We start from the raw sequence: 26,728 nt of genomic DNA on the forward strand, positions 1-26,728 counted from the left end.
GGGAAGAAAATAACAAACAAGCAGCCAACCAATATTTCATTTAAACCTGTAAGTAGGTGTGATGTGGTGCTGATAAGAGTGTATATTTTGTGTATTTAAAGTAGAGAGTTCTACAAATGTTTATTAAGTTTACTTGTTCCGGATCTAAGTTCAAGTCCTGGATATCCTTGTTAATTTTCTGTCTCGTTGATCTGTCTAATATTGATTGATGTTGAAGTCTCCCACTATTGTGTGGGAGTCTAAGTCTCTTTATAAGTCTATGTATCTGGAAATTAACCTTTCTGCATCCTTTTCTATATTGTGTTTCTTATAAGCAGCGTGTTGTTGTATTTTTATTTTTAATCCACGTTGGCAACTTTAGACTTAGAGTATTTGGTCTGTTTGCATTTAATGTAATTACTGTTACATTTGCATTTAAACCTGTTACTATTATTTTGTATTTATCTCATCTCTAATTTGTTTCCTTTTTCCTTCTTTCTTGCCCCCTTTTGATTAGTAAAATATTTTTATTCTGTGTTTCCTCTTTTAGCTATGAGGCATACGTTATTTTTATTCTTTCAGTGGCTACCCTAGAGACAACAGTGGCTAACTTCATATCCTTGACTTTGTAGAAGCTATATAAATTAGTACTTTTCAGCTGGGTGCGGTGGTTCATGCCTGTAATCCCAGTACTTTGGGAGGCTGAGGCAGGTGGATCATTTGAGGTTAGGAGTTCAAGACTGGCCTGGCCAACATGGTGAAACCCTGTCTCTACTAAAAATACAAAAAAAAAAAATTAGTCAGGTGTAGTGGTACATGCCTGTAATCCCAGCTACTTGGGAGCTGAGGCAAGAGAATTGCTTGAACTCAGGAGGTGGAGGTTGCAGTGAGCCGAGATTGTACCACCGCATTCCAGACCAGGTGATGGAGTGAGACTTTTCAGACAATACAAGCTGAGATTATGACACTGCACTTCAGTCCAGGTGACAGAGTGAGACTCTGTCTAAAAAAAAAAAAAAAAATAGTCCTTTTTCACTTTTCAGAAATACAAGAATATTACTACACTTTAATTCCATTTATCTCTTCTTGACATTTTGTGCTATTACTCTCATATATTTTTATTATACATGTATTTAAAACCCTAAGCATTTTAAACTGATTGTTCATTTAGTTTTTTCTGCCCATTTATCCTTTTTTGTGCTTTTCTTTTTTGTTTTAAAAAATATTTTATTAATATGTAACAGTTGTACATATTTTGGCGATATGTGTCATATTTGGGGGATACATATAATATTTTGATATGTGTTTACAGTGTGTAATAATCAAATTAGGGTAATAAGAATATCACCTCAAACATTTATTTTTCCTTTGTGTTAGAAACTACTATTTTTAGTTATTTGAGGAACTTCTATATTGTTTTCCATAATGGCTGTCCTACTTTACATTCCCACCAACAATGTATGAGCATTCCCCTTTGTCTTTGTCTCCTTGCCAACATTTACTTCTTTTTCATAACCATTCTAAATGGGATAAGATGATGTCTCATTGCAGTTTTGTTATGCATTTCCCTGATGATTAATGATGTTGAGAACTTTTTCATATACCTTTTGGCCTTTTGTATATCTTTAATTTTTTTTCTTCTTTTGACTTTGTAAAGACTTTCCAGGCCTTTTGTATATCTTTAGAGAAAAATCTATTCAGATATTTTGCTTAATTTTATTATGATTATTGAGTTTTTTTGCTATTGAGTTGTTCAAGTGCCTTAAATATTCTGGTTATTAGTCCCTTGTTAGTCAAATAATTTTCAATTATTTTCTCTCATTCTGTGGGTTGTCTCTTCACTTTTTGTTGATTGTTTCCTTTGCTGCACAGAAACCTTTAGGCTCGATGTAATCCCATCTGTGTATTTTCTAATTGTATTATTATTATTATTATCTGCCATTGAGTTGTTTGAATCCCCTACATAATCTGGTTATTAGTCCCTCCTTGGATGAATAATTTTCAAATATTTTCTCCCATTCTGTAAGTTGTCTCCTCACTTTTTGTTGATTGTTTTCTTTACTGCATGAAAGTTTTAGGCTTGATGTAATCCTATCTGTGTACTTTTGCTTTGTTACCTGTGCTTTTGAGGTCCTACTCCAAAAATCTATGCTTTTCTTTTCTTCATTACCATGATTTCAGCTGGGATAATTTGCCTTCTGGTAGAGAACCTCCTTAAGTATTTCTTTTAATGTGAATCTACTGGTAAAAAAGGGTCATCATTTTTTGTCTGAAAATTATTTCCCTTGTCTATGGGGAATTTTTACTGGGTATAGAATTGCAGATTGTCATTTATTTTCTTTTAAAGATGTTATTCTATTGTCTTCTAGCTTCCATCATTTTCTGTTTAAATATCAGCTTAAAGTTTTATTTATTTATTTTATTTTTCTTTTTGAGACAGTCTCATTCTGTCATCCAGACTGGAGAGCAATGACACGATCTCAGCTCACTGCAACCTCTACCTCCTGGATTCAAGCAATTCTTCTGCCTCAGCCTCCCAAGTAGCTGGGATTACAGGTGTCCACCACCACGCCTGGCTAATTTTTATATTTTTAGTAGAGATGGGTTTTACCATGTTGGCCATACTGGTCTTGAACTCTAGACCTCAGTGATCCACCTACCTCAGCCTTGCAAAGTGCTGGGATTACAGGCATGAGCAACTGCTCCTGGCCAGTTTTATTTATTTATTTATTTTCCCATTTATTTATTTTATTGCATTTTAGGTTTTGGGGTACATGTGAAGAACATGCAAGATTGTTGCATAGGTACACATGTGGCAGTGTGATTTGCTGCCTTTCTCCTCATCACCTACACCTGGCATCTCTCCCCTTGCTATCTCTCCCCAACTCCCCACCCCCCACCGTCCCTCCCCTGTTTCCCCCCAACTGACCCCAGTGTGTAGTGCTCCCCTCCCTGTGTGTCCATGTGTTCTCATTGTTCAACACCCGCCTATGAGTGAGAACATGTGGTGTTTGATCTTATGCTCTTCTGTCAGTTTGCTGAGAATGATGGTTTCTAGGTTCATCCATGTCCCTACAAAGGACACAAACTCATCGTTTTTGATGGCTGCATAATATTCCATGGTGTATATGTGCCACGTTTTCCCTGTCCAGTCTATCATCGATGGGCATTTGGGTTGTTTCCAGGTCTTTGCTATTGTAAACAGTGCTGCAATGAACATTCGTGTGCACGTGTCCTTATAGTAGAATGATTTGTAATCCTTTGGATATATACCCAGTAATGGGATTGCTGGGTCAAATGGAATTTCTATTTCTAGGTCCTTGAGGAATCACCACACTGTCTTCCACAATGGTTGAACCAATTTACACTCCCACCAACAGTGTAAAAGTGTTCCTATTTCTCCACATCCTCTCCAGCATCTGTTGTCTCCAGATTTTTTAATGATCTCCATTCTAACTGGCATGAGATGGTATCTCAATGTTGTTTTGATTTGCATTTCTCTGATGACCAGTGATGATGAGCATTTTTTCATATGTTTGTTGGCCTCATGTATACTCTTCTTTTGTAAAGTATCTGTTCATATCCTTTGCCCACTTTTTAATGGGCTTGTTTGTTTTTTTCTTGTAAATCTGTTTTAGTTCTTTGTAAATTCTGGATATCAGCCCTTTGTCAGATGCGTAAACTGCAAAAATTTTTCCCATTCTGTTGGTTGCCGATTCACTCTAATGACTGTTTCTTTTGCCATGCAGAAGCTGTGGAGTTTGATTAGGTCCAATTTGTCTATTTTGACTTTTGTTGTCAATGCTTTTGGTGTTTTGGTCATGAAGTCCTTGCCTACACCTATGTCCTGAATGGTTTTGCCTAGATTTTCTTCTAGGGTTTTTATGGTGTCAGGTCTTATGTTTAAGTTTTTAATCCATCTGGAGTTAATTTTGTGTAACGTGTCAGGAAGGGGTCCAGTTTCTGCTTTCTGCACGTGGCTAGCCAGTTTTCCCAACACCATTTATTAAACAGGGAATCCTTTCCCCATTGCTTGTTTTTGTCAGGTTTGTCAAGGATTGGATTGTTGTAGATATGTTGTGTTGCCTCCAAGACCTCTGTTCTGTTTCATTGGTGTATATCTCTGTTTTGGTACCAGTACCATGCTGTTTTGATTACTGTAGACTTGTAGTGTAGTTTGAAGTCCAGTAATGTGATGCCTCCTGCTTTGTTCTTTTTGCTTAGAATTGACTTGGCTATGCGGGCTCTCTTTTGGTTCCATATGAAGTTTAAGGTGTTTTTTTCCAGTTCTGTGAAGAAGGTCATTGGTAGCTTGATGGGGATAGCATTGAATCTGTAAATTACTTTGGGCAGTATGGTCATTTTCACAATATTGATTCTTCCTAACCATGAACATGGAATGTTTCTCCATCTGTTTGTATCCTCTCTTATTTCATTGAGCAGTGGTGTGTAGTTCTCCTTGAAGAGGTACTTTACGTTCCTTGTTAGTTGTATTCCTAGGTATTTTATTCTCTTTGTGGCAATTGTGAATGGAAGTTCGTTCTCGATTTGGCTCTCTTTAAGTCTGTTATTGGTGTATAGGAATGCATGTGATTTTTGCACATTGATTTTGTATCCTGAGATTTGCTGAAGTTGCTTATCAGTTCAGGAGATTTTGGGCTGAGATGATGGCGTCTTCTAGATATACAATCATGTCGTCTGCAAATAGAGACAATATGACTTCCTCCTTTCCTATTTGAATACCCTTTATTTCTTTTTCTTGCCTGATTGCTCTGGCTAGAACTTCTAGTACTATATTGAACAGGAGTGGTGAGAGAGGGCATCCTTGTCTAGTGCCAGATTTCAAGGGGAATGCTTCCAGTTTTTGCCCATTCAGGATGATATTGGCTGTTGGTTTGTCATAAATAGCTTTTATTATTTTGAGATACGTTCCGTCAATACCTAGCTTATTGAGGGTTTTTAGCATAAACGGCTGTTGAATTTTGTCAAGGGCCTTCTCTGCATCAATTGAGATGATCGTGTGGCTTTTGTCTTTGGTTCTGTTTATGTGGTGAATTACGTTTATAGACTTGCGTATGTTGAACCAGCCTTGCATCCCCGGGATGAAGCCTACTTGATCATGGTGGATAAGCTTTTTGATGCGCTGTTGCAATCGGCTTGTCAGTATTTTATTGAAGATTTTTGCATCTATGTTCATCATGGATATTGGCCTGAAGTTTTCTTTTCTTGTTGACTCTGCCGGGTTTTGGAATAAGGATGATGTTGGTCTCATAAAATGATTTGGGAAGAATTCCCTCTTTTTGTATTGTTTGGAATAGTTTCAGAAGGAATGGTACCAGCTCCTCTTTGTATGTCTGGTAGAATTCGGCTGTGAACCCGTCTGGACCTGGGCTTTTTTTTGGGTGGTAAGCTCTTAATTGCTGCCTCAACTTCAGACCTTGTTATGGGTCTGTTCAGGGTTTCGACTTCTTCCTGGTTTAGGCTTGGGAGGAGGCAAGTGTCCAGGAATTTATCCATTTCTTCCAGGTTTACTAGTTTATGTGCATAGAGTTGTTTGTAATAATCTCTGATGATGGTTTGAATTTCCGTGGAATCTGTGGTGATATCCCCTTGATCGTTTTTTATTGCATCAATTTGGTTATTCTCTCTTTTCTTTTTTATTAATCTGGCTAGTGGTCTGTCTATTTTGTTGATCTTTTCAGAAAACCAGCTCCTGGATTTATTGATTTTTTGAAGGGTTTTTTGTGTCTCTATCTCCTTCAGTTCTGCTCTGATCTTAGCTGTTTCTTGTCTTCTGCTTGGCTTTGAGTTTTTTTGATCTTGCTCCTCTAGCTCTTTCAGTTTTGACAATAGGGTGTCAATTTTTGATCTCTCCTTGCTTCTCATGTGGGCACTTATTGCTATATATTTTCCTCTAGAGACTGCTTTAAATGTGTCCCAGAGATTCTGGTATGTTGTGTCTTCATTCTCGTTGGTTTTGAAGAACATCTTTATTTCTGTCTTCATTTCATTATTTATCCAGTCAACATTCAAGAGCAAGTTGTTCAGTTTCCATGAAGCTGTGTGGTTCTGGGTTAGTTTTTGAATTCTGAGTTCTAACTTGATTGCACTGTGGTCTGAGAGAATGTTTGTTATGATTTCTGTTCTTTTGCATTTGCTGAGGAGTGATTTACTCCCAATTATGTGGTCAATTTTAGAGTAGGTGTGATGTGGTGCTGAGAAGAATGTATATTCTGTGGATTTGGGGTGGAGAGCTCTGTAAATCTCTATTATGTTTGCTTGGTCTAGGTCTGAGTTCAAGTCCTGGATATCCTTGTTAATTTTCTGTCTGGTTGATCTGTCTGATATTGACAATGGGGTGTTAAAGTCTCCCACTATAATTTGTGGGAGCCTAAGTCTCTTTGTAAGTCATTAAGAACTTGCCTTATGTATCAGGCTGCTCCTGTATTGGGTGCGTATATATTTAGGATCATTAGCTCTTCTTGTTGCATTGATCCTTTTACCATTATGTAATGTCCTTCTTTGTCCCTTTTGATCTTTGTTGCTTTAAAGTCTAATTTATCAGAGATGAGAATTGCAACTCCTGCTTTTTTTTGCTCTCCATTTGCTTGGTAAATCTTCCTCCATCCCTTTATTTTGAGCCTTTGTGTATCCTTGCACGTGAGGTGGGTTTCCTGGATACAGCACACCGATGGGTTTTGGCTTTTTATCCAATTTGCCAGTCTGTGTCTTTTGATTGGAGCATTTAGTCCATTTACATTTAGGGTTAATATTGTTATGTGTGAATTTGATACTGCCATTTTGGTGTTAGCTGGTTGTTTTTTCCATTAGTTGATGCAGATTCTTTATTGTGTTGATTCTCTTTACCATTTGGCATGTTTTTCGAGTGGCTGGTACTGGTTGTTCCTTTATATGCGTAGAACCTCTTTCAGGAGCTCTTGTAAAGCTGGCCTGGTGGTGACGAAATCTCTGACTACTTGCATGTTCACAAAGGATTTTATTTTTCCTTCACTTATGAAGCTTAGTTTTGCTGTATAGGAGATTCTGGGTTGAAAGTTCTTTTCCTTAAGGATGTTGAATATTGGCTCCCACTCTCTTCTGGCTTGTAGGGTTTCTGCTGAGAGATCTGCTATGAGTCTGATGGGCTTCCCTTTGTGGGCTTCCCTTCCCTTTCTCTAGCTGCACTTAGTATTTTCTCCTTCATTTCAACCCTGGTGAATCTTACGATTATGTGCCTTGGGGTTGCTCTTCTTGACAAATATCTTTGTGGTGTTCTCTGTATTTCCTGGACTTGAATATTTGCCTGCCTTGCTAGATTGGGGAAGTTTCCCTGGATTATATAATATTATATAATATCCTGAACAGTATTTTCCAGCTTGGATGCATTCTCTTCGTTGCATTCAGGTACGCCTATCAAACGTAGATTAGGTCTTTTCACATAGTCCCACATTTCTTGGAGACTTTGTTCATTCCTTTTTACCCTTTTTTCTCCATTCTTGCCTTCCCCATTTTATTTCATTGAGTTGATCTTCGACCTCTGATATCCTTTCTTCTGCTTGGTCAATTCGGCTGTTTATACTTGTGCATGCTCCGCGAAGTTCTCGTGTTGCGTTTTTCAGCTCCATCAATTCACTTATATTCCTTTCTATTTTGTCCATACTCGTTAGCATCTCGTCAAATCTTTTTTCAAGGTTCTTAGTTTCTTTGTATTGGGTTAGAACATGTTCTTTTAGTTCACAGAAGTTTCTTACTACCCACCTTCTGAAGTCTGATTCTGTCATTTCATCACACTCATTCTCCATCCAACCTTGTTCCCTTGCTGGTGAGGTGTTGTGATCCCTTGTAGGAGGAGAGGTGTTCTCGTTTCGGGTGTTTTCATCCTTTTTACGCTGTTTTCTTCCCATCTTTATGGATTTATCCACCTGTCGTCTTTGTAGTTGCTGGCTTTCAGATTGGCTCTCTGAGTGGACGTTCTGTTTGGTGATGATGAGGTTATTTCTGTTTCTTGGTTTTCCTTCTGACAGTCTGGCTCCTCTGCTGTAGGTCTGCTGAGGTCCACTCTAGGCCCTGCTTGCCTGGGGATCACCTGCAGCAGCCTCTGCGCTTTCACTGGGAGCTGTAATCCTGAGCTGTTCCTAAACAGCCATCTTGGATCCCCCTATTTATTTTTTTTTATTTGAAGAGATTGTGTCTTTTTCTTTGCTTTTAGGATTTTTTTTTTTTTTTTTGTCCCTGGTTTTGAATAGTCTTACTATGATATACTTAGGGTGGATTTCTGTGTAATTATTTGCTTGGGATTCAAAGTGCTTTTTTAATCTGTGACTTGATCTTCTCATGTAAACTTTGAACAATTTTTGCTGAGAGTTTCTTCAGATATTACTACTATTGATTCAATTATTATTTGCTTCTAGGACTTTACATACACATATTTGAAATATATTTACTTTGTCACATATATCTCTTATGCCCTTCTGTATCCTTTTCATCTTTTTTCTCTTTATGCTTTAGTTTATCTCTTTTATTTTTACTGACTTATCTTTCAGTTCATTGACCCTATTTTTGCTATGTCTAATGTGCTGTTAAACTCACCTTTGAGTTCTTAATATTAGAAATGGTAATATTTCTTTTTCTTTCTTTTTTTTTTGAGACAGAGCCTGGCTCTGTCAGCCAGACTGGAGTGCAGTGGCACAATCTTGGCTCACTTTGACCTCTGCTTCCCAAGTTCAAGTGATTCTCCACCTCAGCCTCCTGAGTAGCTGGGATTACAGGCACATGCCACCATGCCCAACTAATTTTTGTATTTCTGAGTAGAGATGAGGCTTTGCCATGTTGGCCAGACTGATCTTGAACTCCTGACCTCAGGTGATCTACCTGCCTCACCCTGCCAAAGTGCTGGGATTACAGATATGAGCCACCACACCCAGCCAGAAATTGTAATTTTTCAATTCTAATGTTTTCATGTCATCTTTTATGGAAATCTTCCCTCCTGTTTATCATTTATTGAGCAGAATGTTCACAATTTACTTAAGGTCCACATTTGATTATTCCAACATCTGCATGTCCTAAAGGTCTACTTATATTGTCTATTTTTTCCTTTTAGTTTCCAGTCACTTGATTTTTGTCTTCTGACATATTTAATAATTTTTTGTTAAGTGTAAGATGTTATATGTACAAAAAATTTACAGAAGCTCTGAGTGACAATAAATCCTTCCTTAGAGGATTTAATTTACTTTTGGCAGGCAGTTGGATCCAATCAGTGATTTAGATAGTTCAAGACTGGACTTTAGGCCTTCAGAGAGCTGCTCTATTTCTGGTTTTATGTGGTAGCCCTTCAGGTCTCTCACCTGAATGCCCTGGATGGTTACAAAGACCTTGTTATCCCTTGTTGCCCCTGAACTCCAAGTTTCATTTTCACCTTTTCTCCACTTCCCCATCTCACCAGTCTTGAAAACTTCCAAAAGCTCTCTGATACGGTTTTTCTGTCCAGCAATTTCTCCCAGTGAAAAAGTGCTGGAGAAGGTCGAGTTTACCTCAGTGTACTTCCTTATTCATTACTAATCCTCTGTACTCCTTCTTCATTACTAATCCTCTAGCCCTGGTGGCTTTGGGTGATCATTGATGCTGTCAAACATTTATTTTTTATATTTATTCAGATTTTATAGTTGTTCTTAGCAGCAGGTTTAGTGTAGTACGAGTAGTTCCATCATAAACAGAAGCAGAAATTTCCTTATCTATAAGATGGGAGAATAATTCCTGCTGTTTATTCCATTTTTTAGTGGTCACTGTAGGGGTTACAATAATTCTAATTTAGTACAATCTATTTAGAGCTCATACTGAATTACTTCGAAAAAAAGGTATGCTTGAACCTTGTATACTTGGAATAGTATGCTTCTACTTAATCCCTTCATCCTTATGCAATTGTTGTCATATATAGTACATCCATATATGTTATTAATCGAACAATATGAGGTTATAGTTTTTAAACATGTATATATTTTTCAGTTATGAGAAGGAAACATCACTATGTTTGTAAAATTTGGAAAAAAACAATAATTTTTAGTTCTTTTTCATATAGAAGAGCATAAATTGAGCTTCAGGCTTTGAAAACCTAGATCTTCCCGTTTTTCACCATGAATGAAACACAAATGTAGTTCTTTTCATGGGAAGGAAAAAGGGGTTTTTTTGCATGCTTGTTTAATTATTTTGTAATAAAGAGGAGTGTTGCTTCTGGTGGCACAGAAACAACCTGAGCAGTAGGAACATGGTGTTTGGCAGGATGCACTTTGGCAGAGCTCATGTCCTGACCAAAATGTAAGAGTTCGGCTCTCTCACACAAGACTGGCAGGTTTCATAGTTTCGAAAATAAGTGTGAGCTAAGCCTTCAATGTATGTCCTGTTAGGTGTAATGTTTTCCTCATTACCTATATATTAATTGGCTATGATAGGTATGATGAAGTTGTCACCTAAGCCTGGGTACACAATTGTGCAATGTATGTGCTTTTGATTCAGAGTCCTGGCATTATGTAAAGCCAAGTTAGACAAACGATACCTCTTTAGAGATGAGCAACTGATGGGGAATCTGAGCTGTCATCTTGGCTGTGCCTAGCAGTAGAATTTTAGAACTGCACACGAGTACAAAAAATAACCTCAGTAACAATCCATTAAAAAGAGTTGCATTTTATTAGGTATCTAGTTCAGAACAAATTTAAAGTTGAATTGCAAGAAAACTTTTTTCTTCTTTTTTTTTTTTTGAGACAGACTCTTGCTCTGTCACCCAGCAGTGGTGTGATCTCGGCTCACTGCAACCTCTGCCTCCCGGGTTCAAGTGATTCACCTGCCTCAGCCTCTTGAGTAGCTGGGAGACGCTTACCACCACCCAGCTAATTTTTGTATTAGTATTTTTGTATTTTTGGTGTAGTTTTCACTACATTGGCCAGGCTGTTCTCGAACTCCTGAACTCAGGTGATCCACCCACCTCTGCTCCCCAAAGTGCTGGGATTACAGGCATGAGCCACAGTGCCTGGCAAACTTTTTAGTTCTTGAAGGAAACAGTTGAAACCCAGTTTCGTGAAAAGGACATTCTTCATGAAGGGATAAGGATCTTCCTCAACTACTAGTAAACAAAAACTTTATTTAAACTTTATTGCTATTACATTTAATTTTTTCACTTGAACATTTTCAGTATATAAAAGAGATTCTCTTTTTACCAATAATACAAATTCTAAGACACTATATAAAACAATCACAGTTAAAATAATTTTTGTTCCCAAATGTTTCCCACAGAATTCAATATATTCCAAAAAATACTATGTAGTTTTCTTTCAAGTCTTCAGACAATGAAAAAATAACTTTGTAGAAAACTTTAAATTAGTAGACATTAGCAAGTTTTTTGTTTGATAGTTGGAAATGAGAAAACAAATGAAATGAAACAAGTGAAATTAATGTTAATAATATACATAATATATCCAAGATAATATCACTTCAACATGTAATCAGTATAAAAGTGTTATTGAGATGGTTTACATTCTTTTTTTAAATATACAAAGTCTTTGAAATCCAGTGTATATTTTACGTTTACAGCATATCTCAATTTAGATAACCACATTTCAAGTGCTCAGTGTGACTAATGGCTACCATATTGCAAAGTGCAGTTTTAATGCCGTCACCTAATGGTTCCTTAAGTGGGCTATACATCAAAAGTACCACCCAGAGACACTTGTTAAAAATATAAATTTCCCAGCAACTCTCCATTTTGTTAAATACCTCTAGGAAGAGACCCAGAGATCTGTTTCTGATTAAGTACACCAGGTGATGCTGATGCAACAGTCTGTGGACAAGCATCTGCAGTTTCTGCATTGCCTTAAAGTTGTGAATATAACAAAACATTTAGGCATCCTGAAAAATTTGAGTAGTGTCATGGGAAGCCCAGAAGAGTGGATAAGCCTCATGGTAGAAAGCTGCTTGTGTTACATTCTGAGCTCTACTAGCCCCGGTTGGCCCTCCTATGAAGAGTATACGCCTCTCAGGTTAACTTCCAGTACTCCCGCATTGCCATCCCATTTCCAAGAGCTGCTGTCTTCTGTGGTAATCATCTAGACTTTGGGTGGAGGGAAGAAGAGAACTGTTCTAAACCAGCCTGTATGCACAGTTACCAGCTTTCCTGATGTTCTTCTGCCTCCTTGGACACTTGCTGGGCTGGCTTTGTGTTTTTATAACCATCTGGAGTCAAGGTAGGCCATGATCCACCTAAGCTAATGTACGGTAGAAAAGGGAACAAACAGAGATTCTATCCTTTCATTCCACCCCCTACCTCCATTAGTGTCCCTCTTTGTCCCTTCAGGCTTTCCTTTCCCACCACAATGGACCCAACTCCCTTTCACCTCCTAAGCGTTTTCAGAGTTTCCCAGTTAGGCTCATGATTTATCACCCCCCTGTCACACATGTGACATCTTCAGGAATGGATTTGGAGACTCCAGGAGACAATAGCTTTGTTGGTTTGCTATCTTTTCAAAAACTGGAAGTACTAGATTGAACTTTTTATTTAGCAATACTGTATGGTAAGGAATATGTGAAATTATTCGAGGGGTATCCCAAATATCCTTTCTTCTGGGCTTCCCACTCAAAATAATGACCAGAAGAATTACAATCCAAGTCCTATGCTTTTTTTTTTTTTTTTTTTTTGGAAACAGAGTTTCGCTCTTGTTACCCAGGCTGGAGTGCAATGGCGCGATCTCGGCTCACCGCAACCTCCGCCTCCTGGGTTCAAGCAATTCTCCTGCCTCAGCTTCCGATCCTCCCTTCAAAATATGAATTACAACTATGCTTGCTAATACTCGCAAAGGAATAGGAGATCACCAGAGAAAATATAACATCTGAGGAGTGTAATTCTAAAAGAATTTGTTTTAACTGGCTAATTTATACTGGACGGACAGAATTAACAGACAAAAAACTAAAGAATTTTAAATCAGTTAAAGGTCGGGAATGGTAGCTCACACCTGCAATCCCAGCATGCTAGGAGGTCAAAGCAGGTGGATCACCTGAGATCAGGAGTTTGAGACTACCATGGCTAACATGGTGAAACTCTGTCTCTACTAAAAATACAAAAATTAGCTGGGCGTGGTGGTGGGTGCCTGTAATCCCAGCTGTGGGAGGCTGAGACAGGAGAATTGCTTGAACCTGGGAGGCAGAGGTTGCAGTGAGCCAAGATCACACCATTGCTCTCCATCCTGGGCGACCAGAGTGAGCCTCCATCTCAAAAAAATAAATAAGATAAAATGAGTTAGAGGAATAGCTTCAGAGAGATAAAGAGGAATATTAGAAATATGAAGCAATAATAAGCTAGAGATAATGGTTATGAAAAACATAGTAACTGAAATGAACTTAGTAGATATAGGTTGACTAACAGATTGCATACCATCACATACCAAAATAGTAAGGTAGAAATTAAAATTACTTGGAGAACTCTCCCAGAAAGTTATCTGGAAGCAATAAAGAGATGGAAAATGTAGGCCGGGTACGATGGCTCATACCTGTAATCCTAGCACTTTGGAAGGCTGAGGTGGGCAGACCACGAGGTCTGGAGTTCAAGACCAGCCTGACCAATATAGTGAAACCCCATCTCTACTAAAAATACAAAAAATTAGCCAGGCGTGGTGGCATGCCCATAGTCCCAGCTACTCAGGAAGCTGAAGCAGGAGAATGGCTTGAACCCGGGGGCAAAGGTTGCAGTGAGCTGAGATTGTGCCACTGCTCTCCAGCCTGGGTGATGGAGTGAGACTCCAAAAGAAAAAAAAAAAGAGATGGAAAACATAAAAGATAAAATATATGCAGCAAACTCTGATAACAATACCTAACAACTTTACAAGAAAAAAGAACTACAGATAAATAAATATCCTTCATAGACATAGATGAAAACTCCAAAACAAAATATAAGTTAATTGAATCCAATTATGTAGAGATAGTATAAAACATGTGAGTTTATTATAGTTGCAGGATATGAAATCAAAATACAAAAATTGTACTTCTGCATCCTAGCAATGGAAAATCCAAAATTAAATAATTTCATTCAAAATCACGTCAATGTCGGTGCCGTGGCTCATGCCTGTAATCCCAGCACTTTAGGAAGCTGAAGTGGGCAGATCCCTTGAGCCCAGGAGTTTGAAACCACCCTGGGCAACATGGTGAAACCCCATCTCTACAAAAAGTACCAAAAAAAATTTAGCTAGGCATGGTGGCATGCACCTGTGGTCCTAGCTACTGGGGAGGTTGAGGTGGGAGAATAGCTTGAACCTAGAAGGTCAAGGCTGCAGTGAGCCATGATCGTGCCATGACACTCCACCCTAGGTGGCAGAGGGAGACCCTGTCTCACATCAAGAATAAAATGTTTAGGAATGAATTTAGCACAAGATATGTAAAAACTTGTACACTAAGGCCAGGCGCAGTGGCTTACACCTGTAATCCCGGCACTTTGGGAGGACAAGACGGGAGGATCACAAGATCAGAAGTTCAAGACCAGCCTGGCCAACATGGTGAAACCCCATATCTACTAAAAGTACAAAAACTAGTCGGGTGTGATGGTGGGCACCTGTAATCCCAGCTACTCGGGAGGCTAAGGCAGGAGAATCCCTAGATCCTGGGAGGGAGAGTTTGCAGTGAGCCAAGACCAGGCCATTGCACTCCAGCCTGTATGACAGAAGACTCAGTCTCAAAAAAACAAAACAAAACAAAAAAAACCTTGTACACTGAAAACTACAAAGCATTGTTAAGTTAAAGACAATCTAAATCGATGATATTTAATTTTCATGCATAAGACACAATGTTGTTAAGATGACAATCCTCCCCACACTTACCTGTATATTCCACACGATCCCTATCAAAATCCCAACAAGTTCTTTTGTAGAAATTTACAAGCTGACACTAAGTTTATACAGAGATGCCAACAACCAAGAATAGCCAACACAATTTTCAAAAGAAGAGAAAGTTGCTAGCCAGGTACAGTGGCACATGCCTGTCATCCCAGCTACTCGGGAGGCTGAGGCAGGAGAATCGCTTGAACCTGGGAGGCAGAGGTTGCAGTGAGCCAAGATCATACCACTGCACTCTGGCCTGAACAAAAAGAAGAAGAAGGAGGAGGATGTGGGGAGGGGGAAGAGGATGCGGGGAGGGGGAGGAGGAAGGGGGACAGGGAGGAGGAGGAAGAAAGAAGAAAAGAAGGAGGAGAAGAAAGGAAGAAGAAGAAGAAATAGAAGAAGGAGAAGAAGGAAAAGAGGAGGAAGAGGAGGAGGAGGAAGAAGAGAAGAAGAGGTAGAAGTGGAGGAGGAGGAGGAGAAAGTTGGATTTACTATAAAGTTATAATAAGAGTGTGGTGTTGGTGTAAAGATACACATATAGATCAATGACACAGAATATAAGGTCTAGAAATAAATCCTTATCTTTTTTGTCAATTGATTTTTTTTAAATACCAAGACAATTCAAGGAAAAAGAATTGTCTTCAACAAACGGTGATTGGACAATAAGATATCCACGTGTAGAAACTTAAACCATTACCTTGTCCATCCATATGCTTAGTTCTACCACATTTGATCCACAGTTGGTGGAACCACAGATGTGGAACTGTGGATGCAGATGGCAGATGTAGGACTTGAGCATTAATTGGATCTGTGGTGGTCCTGTAACCAATCCCCTGCAGATACAGAAGGATGACTCTAGTTACAAAAACCAACTCAAAATGGATCATAGACCTAAATGTAAAAGCTAAAACTATAAAACTTCTAGAAAATATAGGCGAAAACCTTTGCAACCCTGGGCTAGGCAAAAAGTTATTAGTGTGACACAAAAAGCACCATTCATTTAAAAACTGAGAGGCCGGTCGCAGTGGCTTACACCTGTAATCCCAGCACTTTGAGAGGCCACGGTGAGTGGATCACCTGATGTCAGGAGTCTGAGACCAGCCTGACCAACACGGTGAAACCTCGTCTCTACCAAAAATACAAAAAAATTAGCCAGGTTTGGTGGCGCGTGCCTGTAGACCCAGCTACTTGGGAGGCTGAGGAAGGAGAATCACTTGAACTGGTGGGGTAGAGGTTGCAGTGAGCAGAGATTGCACCATTGCATTCCAGCCTGGGTGACAAGGGTGAGATTCTGCCTCAAAAAATAAAAATAGATAAACTGGATTTAATTGAAGTGTAAAACTTTTGCTCTTCTAAAGACACAACTAAGAAAAGGAAAAGCCACAGACTGGGAGAAAATATTTCCAAACCATACAAGGAATTGGTATTATGTATTCATTGTATCAATTATCCAGAAATTTGGCAGTTTAAAACAAGAAATATTGATCCTCTCACACAATTTCTGAGTGTCTGGAATCTGGGTGCAGTTGTTGGCCAGAGCTGCAGTCATGTAAAGCTGGACTAGGACTAGAGAATCTTCCTCCAAACTTACTCATATGCTGTTGACAAGCTGAAATTCCTTGCTGGTTATTGGCTAGTGCATTAGTTTGCCAAGGCCACTATAATGAAATAGCACAGACTGAGTGGCTTAAACTTATTTTCTCACAGTTCTAGATGCTAGAACTCCAAGACAAGTTGTCACCAGTCTTGTTTTTCTCTGGGGCCTCTCTCGCTGACATGCAGTCGGCCACCTCACTGTATCATCATATAGTCTTTTCTCTCTGCAGACCTCCGTGGTGTCTCTTTCTGTGTCTAAATTTCCTCTTCTTATAAAGATATCAGTCAGATTAGATTAGGGCCCACCCTAATGGTCTCATTTTAATGAAATCACCTTTAATGGTCCTATCTCCAAATATAGTCACAGTCTGAGGTATTGGGTATTATGGAGTTAACACACGAATTTGAGGGGACACAAATTCAGCCTGTAAGAGCCAGTAACTTCGGCCCCCTGCCACATGGGCCTCTTGGTACTCACAACCTGGCAGCTTGCTTCCCCCAGAGTGAATGATCTAGGAAGGAGAATAAAAGAACAAGAGCCTAAGGGAGAAATCACAGCCTTTTTTCAAACCTAATCTTAGAGGTAACACTTCCGTTGTATGCTATCAGTAACTCACACTAATCCTGCGATGATGTGGCAGTCTACACCTTGGTCTGAACACTTGAACATGGGGGCGAGGTGGGAAAGGGTGATCATTGAACATATCGGTGCTTGTCTACCACAAACCTATATCCATAATATATGAAAAACGACTACAATTTGATAATAAAAGACGTCAATTAAAAGTGTGCAAAAAATAATTTGAATAAACATTTCATTAAAGAAAATATATAAATGGCCAGTTGGCACATGATAAAATGTTCAACATCATTAGTCATTAAAGAAACGCAAATTAAATTCACAACGACATCTACAATCAAATAACTGATAATACCTATCATGTTCTCTGAGAGAATCTGGCAGAATGCTGGGAATGGGGAACAGCCTGACGTAGGCTGTTACACAGAAAGAATGGGAAAAAAAGTTCATGCCCACTTTCCTACTTGAAACCCATCAGGATTCCCAGTTACTGTATATATTGAGTTTGTGTCCGTCGCTGCTAGTTGATTCCCATGTATAATCTCATAATCTTCGCAATGATACTAGGAGATTTGTATTACTAATACCATGGTCCTTAAGTTACAGCCTTAAGAAACTACAGCTTGGAAAGACTTAGCGTCAGGTGTGTCCTCCACTTTCATTCAAGATTGGATTTAATCTTTAACAGATTAGAGTGGGCTTTCCCATTTCGAGAGTCTACGGGTTTTACTTCTCTCCCTCCGCTGGGCTCCTCTACTCTTCACACCCAGTAGGGCGTGAAACGTGGCCTAGGGTGTGGCCCAGGAGGTTTCCCTAGAGGAACGGTGGGGCGGAACCCAGGCGGGAGGCGGGAATCCCAGTGGGCAAGCCGCGCAGTTTACTCAAGTTCCTCCGAACAATCTGGCAGGTCCGCCGCAGAGCCGTAAAGAGCTCTACAAGTCGTGAAGTGGCGAGGCGCAAAAGCGTTGCTTTACGGCGATTCGAGTTGTCGCGTCAAGCAGGCTATTCCGGGCGTTTGGCTGCTTGTCTCCGCACGTGGGCCGCTGTAGGTATTCCGGCCGGTAATTCCTCCTGTTGGTGTGCAGCAGCCACGCTGAAGGACAGAGTGGCAGTAGAGGCCAAGGATCGTGAGTTGATGGAGTTTGCTGCTGAAAATGAAGGGAAGTCTGGGGGAGGTCTCCAAAGTGTAGCTGAGGGGGTGCGGCTAAGTCCAGAGTCTGGGAGGGAGGGAGTCAGGGACTTAGCAGGGGCGGAGGAGGCCGGCGGCGGGGAGGAGGGGAAAGGACTGACAGGGATGAAGAAGATAAGGGATGGAGAGGAAGGAAGTGGACAAAGGCCAGTGGAAATACCAATGGACCTAACGGTAGTGAAGGAGGAAATTATGGACTGGCCAGATACCGCAGGCAGGTTGGCTGGCCAGTGGGTAAAACAGGAGGTGGAGGATAGGCCTGAGGTGAAGGATGAGAACGCAGGCGTATTGGAGGTGAAGCAGGAGACGAATAGTAGTTTAGTGGTAAAAGAAGAGAAAGTGGATGACCCAGAGGTAAAGGAAGAGAAGGTGAAGGAAGAGGTAATGGACTGGCCAGAAGTGAAGGAAGAGAAGGATAACTTGCAGATAAAACGGGAGAAGTTTGTTGGTCAGTGCATAAAAGAGGAGGTGATGGATGGAGAGTGTGTAAAAGAAGAGAAGAAAGAAGCCGTGGATGACACAAAGGTGAAAGAAGAGCGTCCAATAAATCACCTGGTGGGCTGCAAGCGGAAACTGGCCATGTCAAGGTAGGGCAGGGGGAATTCCATTTGGGGATATAAAGCTGTTGCGTCCTCATGTCTAGAGTGAAAGGAAACACCACCCTATCAGCAGAAGGTGAAATAATGAAAAATAAGCACAAATGTGGGTTTCTGGAGTCAGTCTGGGTTCCTGGGGGTGGGTTGGGAAATGGAGGGTGTTGTAGATGTAACACAACAAATTCAGTGAAAATATATGAAATTGGTAGTGTCCATTGGGTAATGGTCAAGTTAGGAAAGTGAACGTTCTGGGGACCGGAAGATCATTTGGAACTGGATCTGGCTTGACTTAATATGCTCTTTACTCAATATTCCTTTGAGAGAGAATAGAGGTGAGAAAGTCTAATATATCCAACAATGACAAAGTGGATTAAGTTAAAATTAGGCAAAAATACACTTGACCTCAGTTATCAAGTTTCTGCATGGGTGTTGTGAATATTTATTGCTTTTGATTTAATTTCCTTGGTGTGTGGATCATGTGACAAAGAAAATAAGAGCGGTCAGATTCTTGGGAATATTAACGTCTGGAGCTCAGTAGTCTAAATAGAAATAACTGTAGTTTGGTTGTCAGTATCCAAAAAGCCTAGAAGAGCAGTTGAGGACAGGTGATGGGTTACATGGGATTTTTAGATTATTTTGATGCACATTCTAGATTAGGTGTGGAGTTCAGGAAAAAGATGTTACTGCCACTCTCTAAATTTGATGTGTCCTTATATTCTTTTTCTGGTGTGTGTGCTTTAAAAAAATCTAAACGTAGTTCATGGATTGATCTTCTGGATTCACACACATACAGTCATTACCACATTTCCAGGAGTCACAAGTTAAGAGATCAGTGAATAACCTCATTATCTGATTGTAGTAAAAAAAGAAGTCAAAAGCAAGATGAGTTTTAAAGATTTTAATACATTTTCCTGAGTTACATATCACTAGCAACATTGGAACTGTAGTTGTTTGGTGGGAAGGTTTCACAGAGAATTTTCAAATGATGTTCAGCAGCTGTCAAATACTTTATCAGAGTTGTCACTACATTTATAAATTGATTGGGACATTCTAAGTTTATAAATAAGTAGAATTAATGTTTGATAATTTAATGTTACACGTGGGTTTTTGTAGGTGTGAAACGTGTGGTACAGAAGAAGCAAAGTACAGATGTCCACGTTGTATGCGGTACTCCTGCAGGTATACATGTAACTTCCTACCTTTTAACCTGTATGTGTACCTTTCTTACCCTAAAATATAAGAGTGCTTCCCCTTTGTCTCCTCAGTTTGCCCTGTGTAAAGAAACACAAAACAGAACTGACATGTAATGGAGTTCGAGATAAAACCGCATACATTTCAATACAACAGTTTACTGAAATGAATCTCCTAAGTGGTAAGCTACTTCATGCATAGCAAATTGATGCTCCCTGACCATTGATATATGTCATTTATTTATTCTTCTGTTTTGAAATTTTTAGATTATCGTTTTTTGGAAGATGTGGCAAGAACAGCGGACCATATTTCTAGAGATGCTTTTTTGAAAAGACCAATAAGCAATAAACATGTAAGACTTTTTTAAATTCCTTCCAGTTAGAAGTCCTTCCAATCAATTAGATTCTTTTTTTTTTTTTTTTTTTTTTTTTTGACTTACCAAATATATTAAGTGGCTACTATGATGTAGGGCTATTCTGATTACATAAGGATGTGACTGTGACCAAAGTAAAGTCCTTCCCCTTGTGGAATTATATTTAGTGGGAGATACAGGAGATGAGTAGAGGAACAAATATAATTTCAGATACAGTTAAGTTCATATAGAAAATAAAGAAGGCTCAAGAGATGAAAGAGAGAATGAAAATGGTCTTTGGGGAAGAGATTGTCAGGGTACCATTTTCAATACAGCGGTCAGGAGAAGCTTCTCTAAGAGATGATATGTAAGCAGCGATTTGAATGATGAGAAAGAGGCTGTCATGTGAACATTTGGAGGAAGATTATTCCAATTAGAGGCAAAAGTAAAAGGAAAGACCTGAGTCAGAAACAAGGATGTTGTATTTGAGGAATTAAAAGATGGGCAGGGTGATTGAAGCATAGTGAGTGAGAAAGAGAGTATTAAACATGAAGTTAGAGAAACTGGTGAGGAGTTGGGTGCAGAGACTCATTCCTGTAATCCAAATGCTTTGGGAGGCTGAGGCTGGAGCATTGCTTGAGCCCAGAAGTTCACGACCAGCCTGGACAATATGGTGAAAAACCCGTCTCTGTAAAAAAGTACAAAAATTAGCCAGGCATGGTGGCGTACCCCTAGCAACTTGGGAAGCTGAAGTGGGAGGATCACCTGAGCCCAGGAATATCAAGGCTGCAGTGAGCTGTGATTGCACCACTGCACCCCCGCCTGGGCAGCAGAGTGAAACTCTGTCTCAAAGGAAAAAGAAAGAAAAAGAAACTGGTGAGGGCTTCTAATTCTAAGTGCAAATGGAAACCATGGAAGGATTTTAAACATAAATTTGCCTTTTGAAAACCACTCTTGCTGCTGTGTGGACTTCAGGGAGGCAAGAGTGGAAGATTGGAAGCAGGGAGACCATTTATGCAGCTCTTCCTATGATCCTTGTGAGATAATAGTGGCTGTTAGAATTATTGAGAGGGGATTAGATTCTGATTTTGAAGGAAAAGCTAAGACTTGCTATTGTAATACACTTAATTTTCATACTCTTGCATTGCCTTTTTCATTCCTTAAATACTATGCAAAAGTAAAGCTCACATATTTGGAATGTTTGGCAACTGGTGGTGTAAAAATTCATTCATGGTGTGATTAAATCATATCCTGCAATTGTGTTCATTTTAGTACTGGAGTTGCAGAATTTTAATACCTTTTAAACACCTTATTTTATTGGTATTGGCATTTTTTATTGGTATTATATTACATATATCTGAAAGAAAATTATTTATACAGCAACTCTTATTTTTCCTCAAACTTAATTAGGCACAATTAAAATTCTACTTAAACATAAATTACTTTAAAACTTTTTTTTAATTGTAAAATATAGCATGTATTTTTTTTTTTTTTTTAGAAAATCACAGAATGGAAATACACAGTATAATGAATAATTATAAAATGAACATTCATGTAACTACCACCCAAGTCTAGAATTAGAACATTACTGGCTTCCCAGAAGTTCCATGCCACCCTCTTATGCCCTTCCCTGATATTTATATGTGTGACAATGTTTTTCTAGGGCTTATACCTGAGAATAGAATTGCTTTGTTGTGTGGTATGCATATCTTCAGTTTGCCTAGATGTTACCAAAACATTTTCCAAAGTGATATACTAGTTTACACTCTCACCAGTAGTGTATAAATGTACCTATTGTCCTATTCTCACCAATACTTAATTTGGTAAGACTTTAAAAATTTTTGTTAATCTATTGCTATGTAATTTTATTATAGTTTTCAATGTGCAGTTCTCTAATTCCTGATGAGAGTTAGGAAGTTATTCCCTCATAATTATTGCCTAAAAGCTTTATACTATTGCATTTTATACTTATGTCTTTAACTGGAATTGATTTTTGGTATCATGTACAGAGAAGGTCCCATTTAGTTTTTCATATAGATAATCCACTTTTCCCAGCACCATTTACTGGAAAGTTCATCCTTTCCCTACTGCTCTGTAGGACCACCTTTGTTATATATCAGCATGCCTATATGCTTGGGTTATTTTGTGGACTTGTCTTTTCCATTCCATTGACCTACTGGTCTGTCCTGCACCAATACTATGCTCTCTCAATTATTTTAGTTTTTTACTGAAACTTGTTATCTGATTATGCCCTCCCACTTCCTTTTCTCTAGTGTTTGGCTATTCGTTGCTGTTTGCAAGGCAAAATAATTGCAAATCTAAGGAAAGGATAGCCCATAGCCATAGCTGCTGATGGACTTTTTTTCTTTTTTCCTCTATTTCAGTGTAACCATACAAGTTCCCTAGCTTGCTCTAAAATAGTGATTGTTTCTGGTTTACCCTTTTCCTGAAGGTGTAGTAGGAGGATTGATCAATATCATTACTGAAACCAAAGTCCTCTAAGTTACAAAATTACATGTAGTTTCTTCAGACAGTTTCCTACTTATCCAGTGATAGCTGACCCATTCTTTCCCTTGGCTCATGACTTGATTCTGACTATTTACATTGCAAATTCTAGATCCCTATTCATTTAACAAAAAACTTGCATTTATACTTTGCCTTTTCTTTGAGTGATCTTTCTTCTTCCTTGACTTAATAAAAATCTGGTATTACTTCCTTCATAACTCTGGAATTCTCCAGTTTAGCTTAATCAACCCACGTGGTCAATGTAGTACACATGTCAGAGCAAGAATATTGTCATATCCCATTTTGTGCTTCCCACAACAGTGGCTACTTTAAGCTAGGCCTGTACTAGGCAGTGCCATGGCTCTTCCCTTGAGTGAATTGTCTAGTAATAAAATCAGGGATACATACAACTAACTGGTAAAACCATCCGTAAAAGCAATCAAGAATTGTGTAGGTAGCCCCTATGATTGCCAAATGACCTGTTTGTTTGTTTATTTGTTTTAATCTCCATTAAATTATTCTTTGGCTCATAGCACATATGGTTAAAATCACAAGCTCTGGAATTAGACCTGGGTTGAATACAGGTTCTTTCTGGGATAGCTGTATGATGTTGGTATCTCGCTAATTCTTATTGCTAAAATGGAGATGATAATACCTATTCTGATAGTATCATTGTGAAGATTACATGACATTACTTCTTAGAGCTGTTGTAACACTTAAGTTTTCAGTAAATCTTAACTATTATTGAACAATTGTTTTACTCACTTTTTAAATTTAAAGCATTTAAAAATTAATTTGTCTGTTTGGTTTTGGTTGATAGATGTACTTTATGAAAAATCGTGCCCGAAGGCAAGGTATTAACTTAAAACTTCTACCCAATGGATTCACCAAGAGGAAGGAGAATTCAACATTTTTTGATAAGAAGTAAGTTTCTAACTTTTTAGTATATCAGGTGTTCTGATTTGATCAGGATCACCGTTTAAGGTTTGGTTGCTATAGAGCGTTGCTACCCCAAGTGTGATTCTGTAAACTGTTGTTGGTCCATGACAAGATAACTTGTGTGTCATGTAACTCTTAATAAAAATTTGGGTTTGCAGAGTGTGTGTGTGTGTGTGTCTGTGTGCATGTTTCTTCATATCATTTGAGAAGCTTCTCAAACATTAATGTGTCTTTCAGTGACCTACGCATCTTGTTAAATATGCTTGTTGTGATTTTTCAGTAGGCCTGGGTTGAAGTTTGGTATTGTGCATTTCTAACAAACTCCTGAGTGATGCTGATTGTTTGAGAAACATATTTTGAGTAGCAGCACCCTAGAACACTCTCATACTTTAGAAATAAACTGTCTCTTTGAGACCTAAGATGCCAAGAAAGTATTTCAGGGGCTTCCAGGACAAAACAGCAAGTAAAAGCAGGACTCCTGTATGTTTTAATCAAGGCAGCTCTGCTTTTATATTCTTTCTGCATTGGGTTTCTGAATAAGATTTCATTTAAAAGCTGTCAATGGAGAAGAAGGGGACTTTGAATTCTTTTGAGTATAGACAATGTAACAGATTAGTTTGCTGCTGTCTGAAAAATGTTGAGTTGAAAAGGCCCCAAGAATACAGAGGAGAATAGGATCCCAAAGTACTTTAAGTAGCCAACTAAATTATTAGATAATACCTTTCAGAAGGAAGTCAAGATTTTTTATTTAGAATTTTTAAAAACCTGAGTGAGTCCCTCCTTTTTCAGCCTCTTAGTAACCGTGGGCCCTTGAACAAATCACCTTACTTTCCCTGGGCCTCAGCTGTATGATGTGGGGAGTTGGGCCAAGTAAACTCTAAGGTGCCTTTCCAGTTGTACTCTTCCATAAATTGAAAAGACAAAGCCATCAGAATTATCATTATTCTGGTAAAACTTCTACTTTTTATGTTAACATAATTAGAAGATGACATTGTCCATTTATTATGTAAAAGACATAAATACTTGTAAAAATGGTTTTTCATTTTTTCTGGTTGTCTTCCAAAAGTAAAGTAATGCTGACGCAGGTGGATCAGGCCAGGAGTTTGAGACCAGCCTGGGCAACATGGTGAAACCTCATCTTTACTGAAAATAGAAAAACTAGCTAGGTGCAGTGGCACCCACTTGTGGTCCCAGCTACTCTAGAGGCTGAAGTGGGAGGATCAGTTGAGCACAGGAGGCAGAGGTTGCAGTGAGCTGATATCATGCCATTGCACTCCAGTTGGGTGACAGAATGAGACCCTGTCTTAAAAAAAGAAGTATTGCCTTGCATTTATCAAGTGTGAGATGATTCCTTTGTGCATTTTGAAACTGACGTATGTAGAAATTGCCGTAATTTGAAGTTTATGGTAACTGGTTAGTGCCTTCTCAAATACAAAATGTGTTCCTGTTTTTTGAAAGAAACTGTTCAGAATGATTGTAATCAGAGATTAGTTCTCAGTAATGAAAAGCAGATGGCCTCAAGTATAACATTTTTGTGTCTCTAGATACATGAATGTATGTGGGAAGTTTTTACCAAGAATATTACACAGTATATTTTCCAGGTTTAGTATATTTTTGGTTGTTTTGAAACTCCCTAGGTCTCTGAAATGGCAAATCAGATTCTTCTTGCATTAGTCTTTTGCTCATAATATAGAGATTTGGGATTGGTTTTCTTACATTTATAGTGTTTCCCAGGAGGAGGTTAGCAACATAGTATGTAATAATAGGCTTAGAATCCATTTCTTAGTCTTTCACCATCTGCAAAATGGAGCTCATGATAGCTACCCTGTAGTTATGGCCTTTTAGCGTATTAATTCACATAGGCAGTAACTGGCATGTGGGAAGGAATCAGTTCATAGTAGGTATTACATAAATAATACATCTGTATCATTAAACAGTTTAAAGGAAGGATTCCACCTGTAATTCCACTAACTAGAGGTGAGCACTAATAAAAGTTTGTAATGTTTCCTTCTAATCATGTTTTCTCTTTTGTTCATCTAAAAAAGTAAAACACAATATAAAATACTTAAATAAAACTACATAAAGTGACATGACTCTGCCCAGGTTAAACATTAATTTTTTATTGAGAAATACACATCATTTTTTCCTGCAGCTAGATTTTCCATATAGAAGTACTTTGTGAACCTCTTTTCTTGCTAATGCAAATCTACACCTCATTATTTTTAAGCAGGATATTCCACCTTTGACTATATCCTATTTAATTATTCCCATATTCATGAACATTTTATGTCTGTTTTTAATTATTATAAATAACACTGTACTAAACAGCCTTGAACAAATTGTTTTGTGTGTTTACCTGACTTTCTGTAGGATCAATTCCTAGAAAGCATAATTACTGGATTAAAGAGTACAATGTATTTAAACTTTTGAGAGAAACTCTACTTTGTCTCCATAAAACATTACCACTTTGTACTTTCATCAAAAAAGTATGAGTGCTTGTTTTAGTTATACCTTAACTTTAGTTTAATATTATCAAACTTTTTTGTGGGCAGCTTTATTAGAGAGGTTGAGCTCTTGGATTTTTAATTTCTTGTTGAGACATTGCCAGATGTCCACTGCAGGAGGCAGAATCACTGCCATTTGAGAACCCCTGATTTAGATGAATACAGAAGACATACTTATTGAATGTATAGTTCTAATCTTTTCTTGGTCTAGATAATTAATGTAGATAGAATCAGGATTCTGGTGTCTTATATTTTACCTTTAAGAGGAAAAAATGAAAAAAAGACATTTAGAGGTACCTTGTTTGAGATACTTACGTCTTACCAGCTATGCACATGAAAATAAGCAAGGTTTTAGATGATTGCAATGGTATTTGCTGGAAAGAGGGAAGAAAGGAAATGAAATTTTTTCAAAGAATTCTATTCAGCTCCCATGTCCCCAGTATTCTAA

General features: G+C 38.5%; 2 protein-coding genes across 5 annotated transcripts in view; both read left to right on the forward strand.

Annotated features, from left to right (window-relative positions):
* COL24A1 (collagen type XXIV alpha 1 chain) overlaps window positions 1-2,584 on the forward strand; it is a 379,894-nt gene extending 377,310 nt beyond the window's left edge. Inside the window, exon 61 of the transcript XR_004274543.1 lies at window positions 2,575-2,584. The gene's annotated coding sequence lies outside the window, so the exon portion shown is untranslated. The remainder of the gene's footprint in view (window positions 1-2,574) is intronic.
* Window positions 2,585-17,965: 15,381 nt separating this feature from the next.
* ZNHIT6 (zinc finger HIT-type containing 6) overlaps window positions 17,966-26,728 on the forward strand; it is a 57,704-nt gene continuing 48,941 nt past the window's right edge. For 3 of the 4 annotated variants that reach the window (XM_032296381.1, XM_032296382.1, XM_032296384.1), the window contains exons 1-5: window positions 17,966-18,780; window positions 19,903-19,968; window positions 20,055-20,161; window positions 20,247-20,332; window positions 23,658-23,761. In XM_032296381.1, coding sequence (XP_032152272.1) covers window positions 18,140-18,780; window positions 19,903-19,968; window positions 20,055-20,161; window positions 20,247-20,332; window positions 23,658-23,761 — 1,004 coding nt within the window. In that variant the 5' untranslated portion in view covers window positions 17,966-18,139. The remainder of the gene's footprint in view (window positions 18,781-19,902; window positions 19,969-20,054; window positions 20,162-20,246; window positions 20,333-23,657; window positions 23,762-26,728) is intronic. The other variant, XM_032296383.1, reaches the window with a different exon arrangement.

The sequence above is a fragment of the Sapajus apella genome, unplaced genomic scaffold, assembly GCF_009761245.1.
Source record: "Sapajus apella isolate SASKATOON/1434 unplaced genomic scaffold, GSC_monkey_1.0 scaffold36, whole genome shotgun sequence".
NCBI lineage: Eukaryota > Metazoa > Chordata > Mammalia > Primates > Cebidae > Sapajus > Sapajus apella.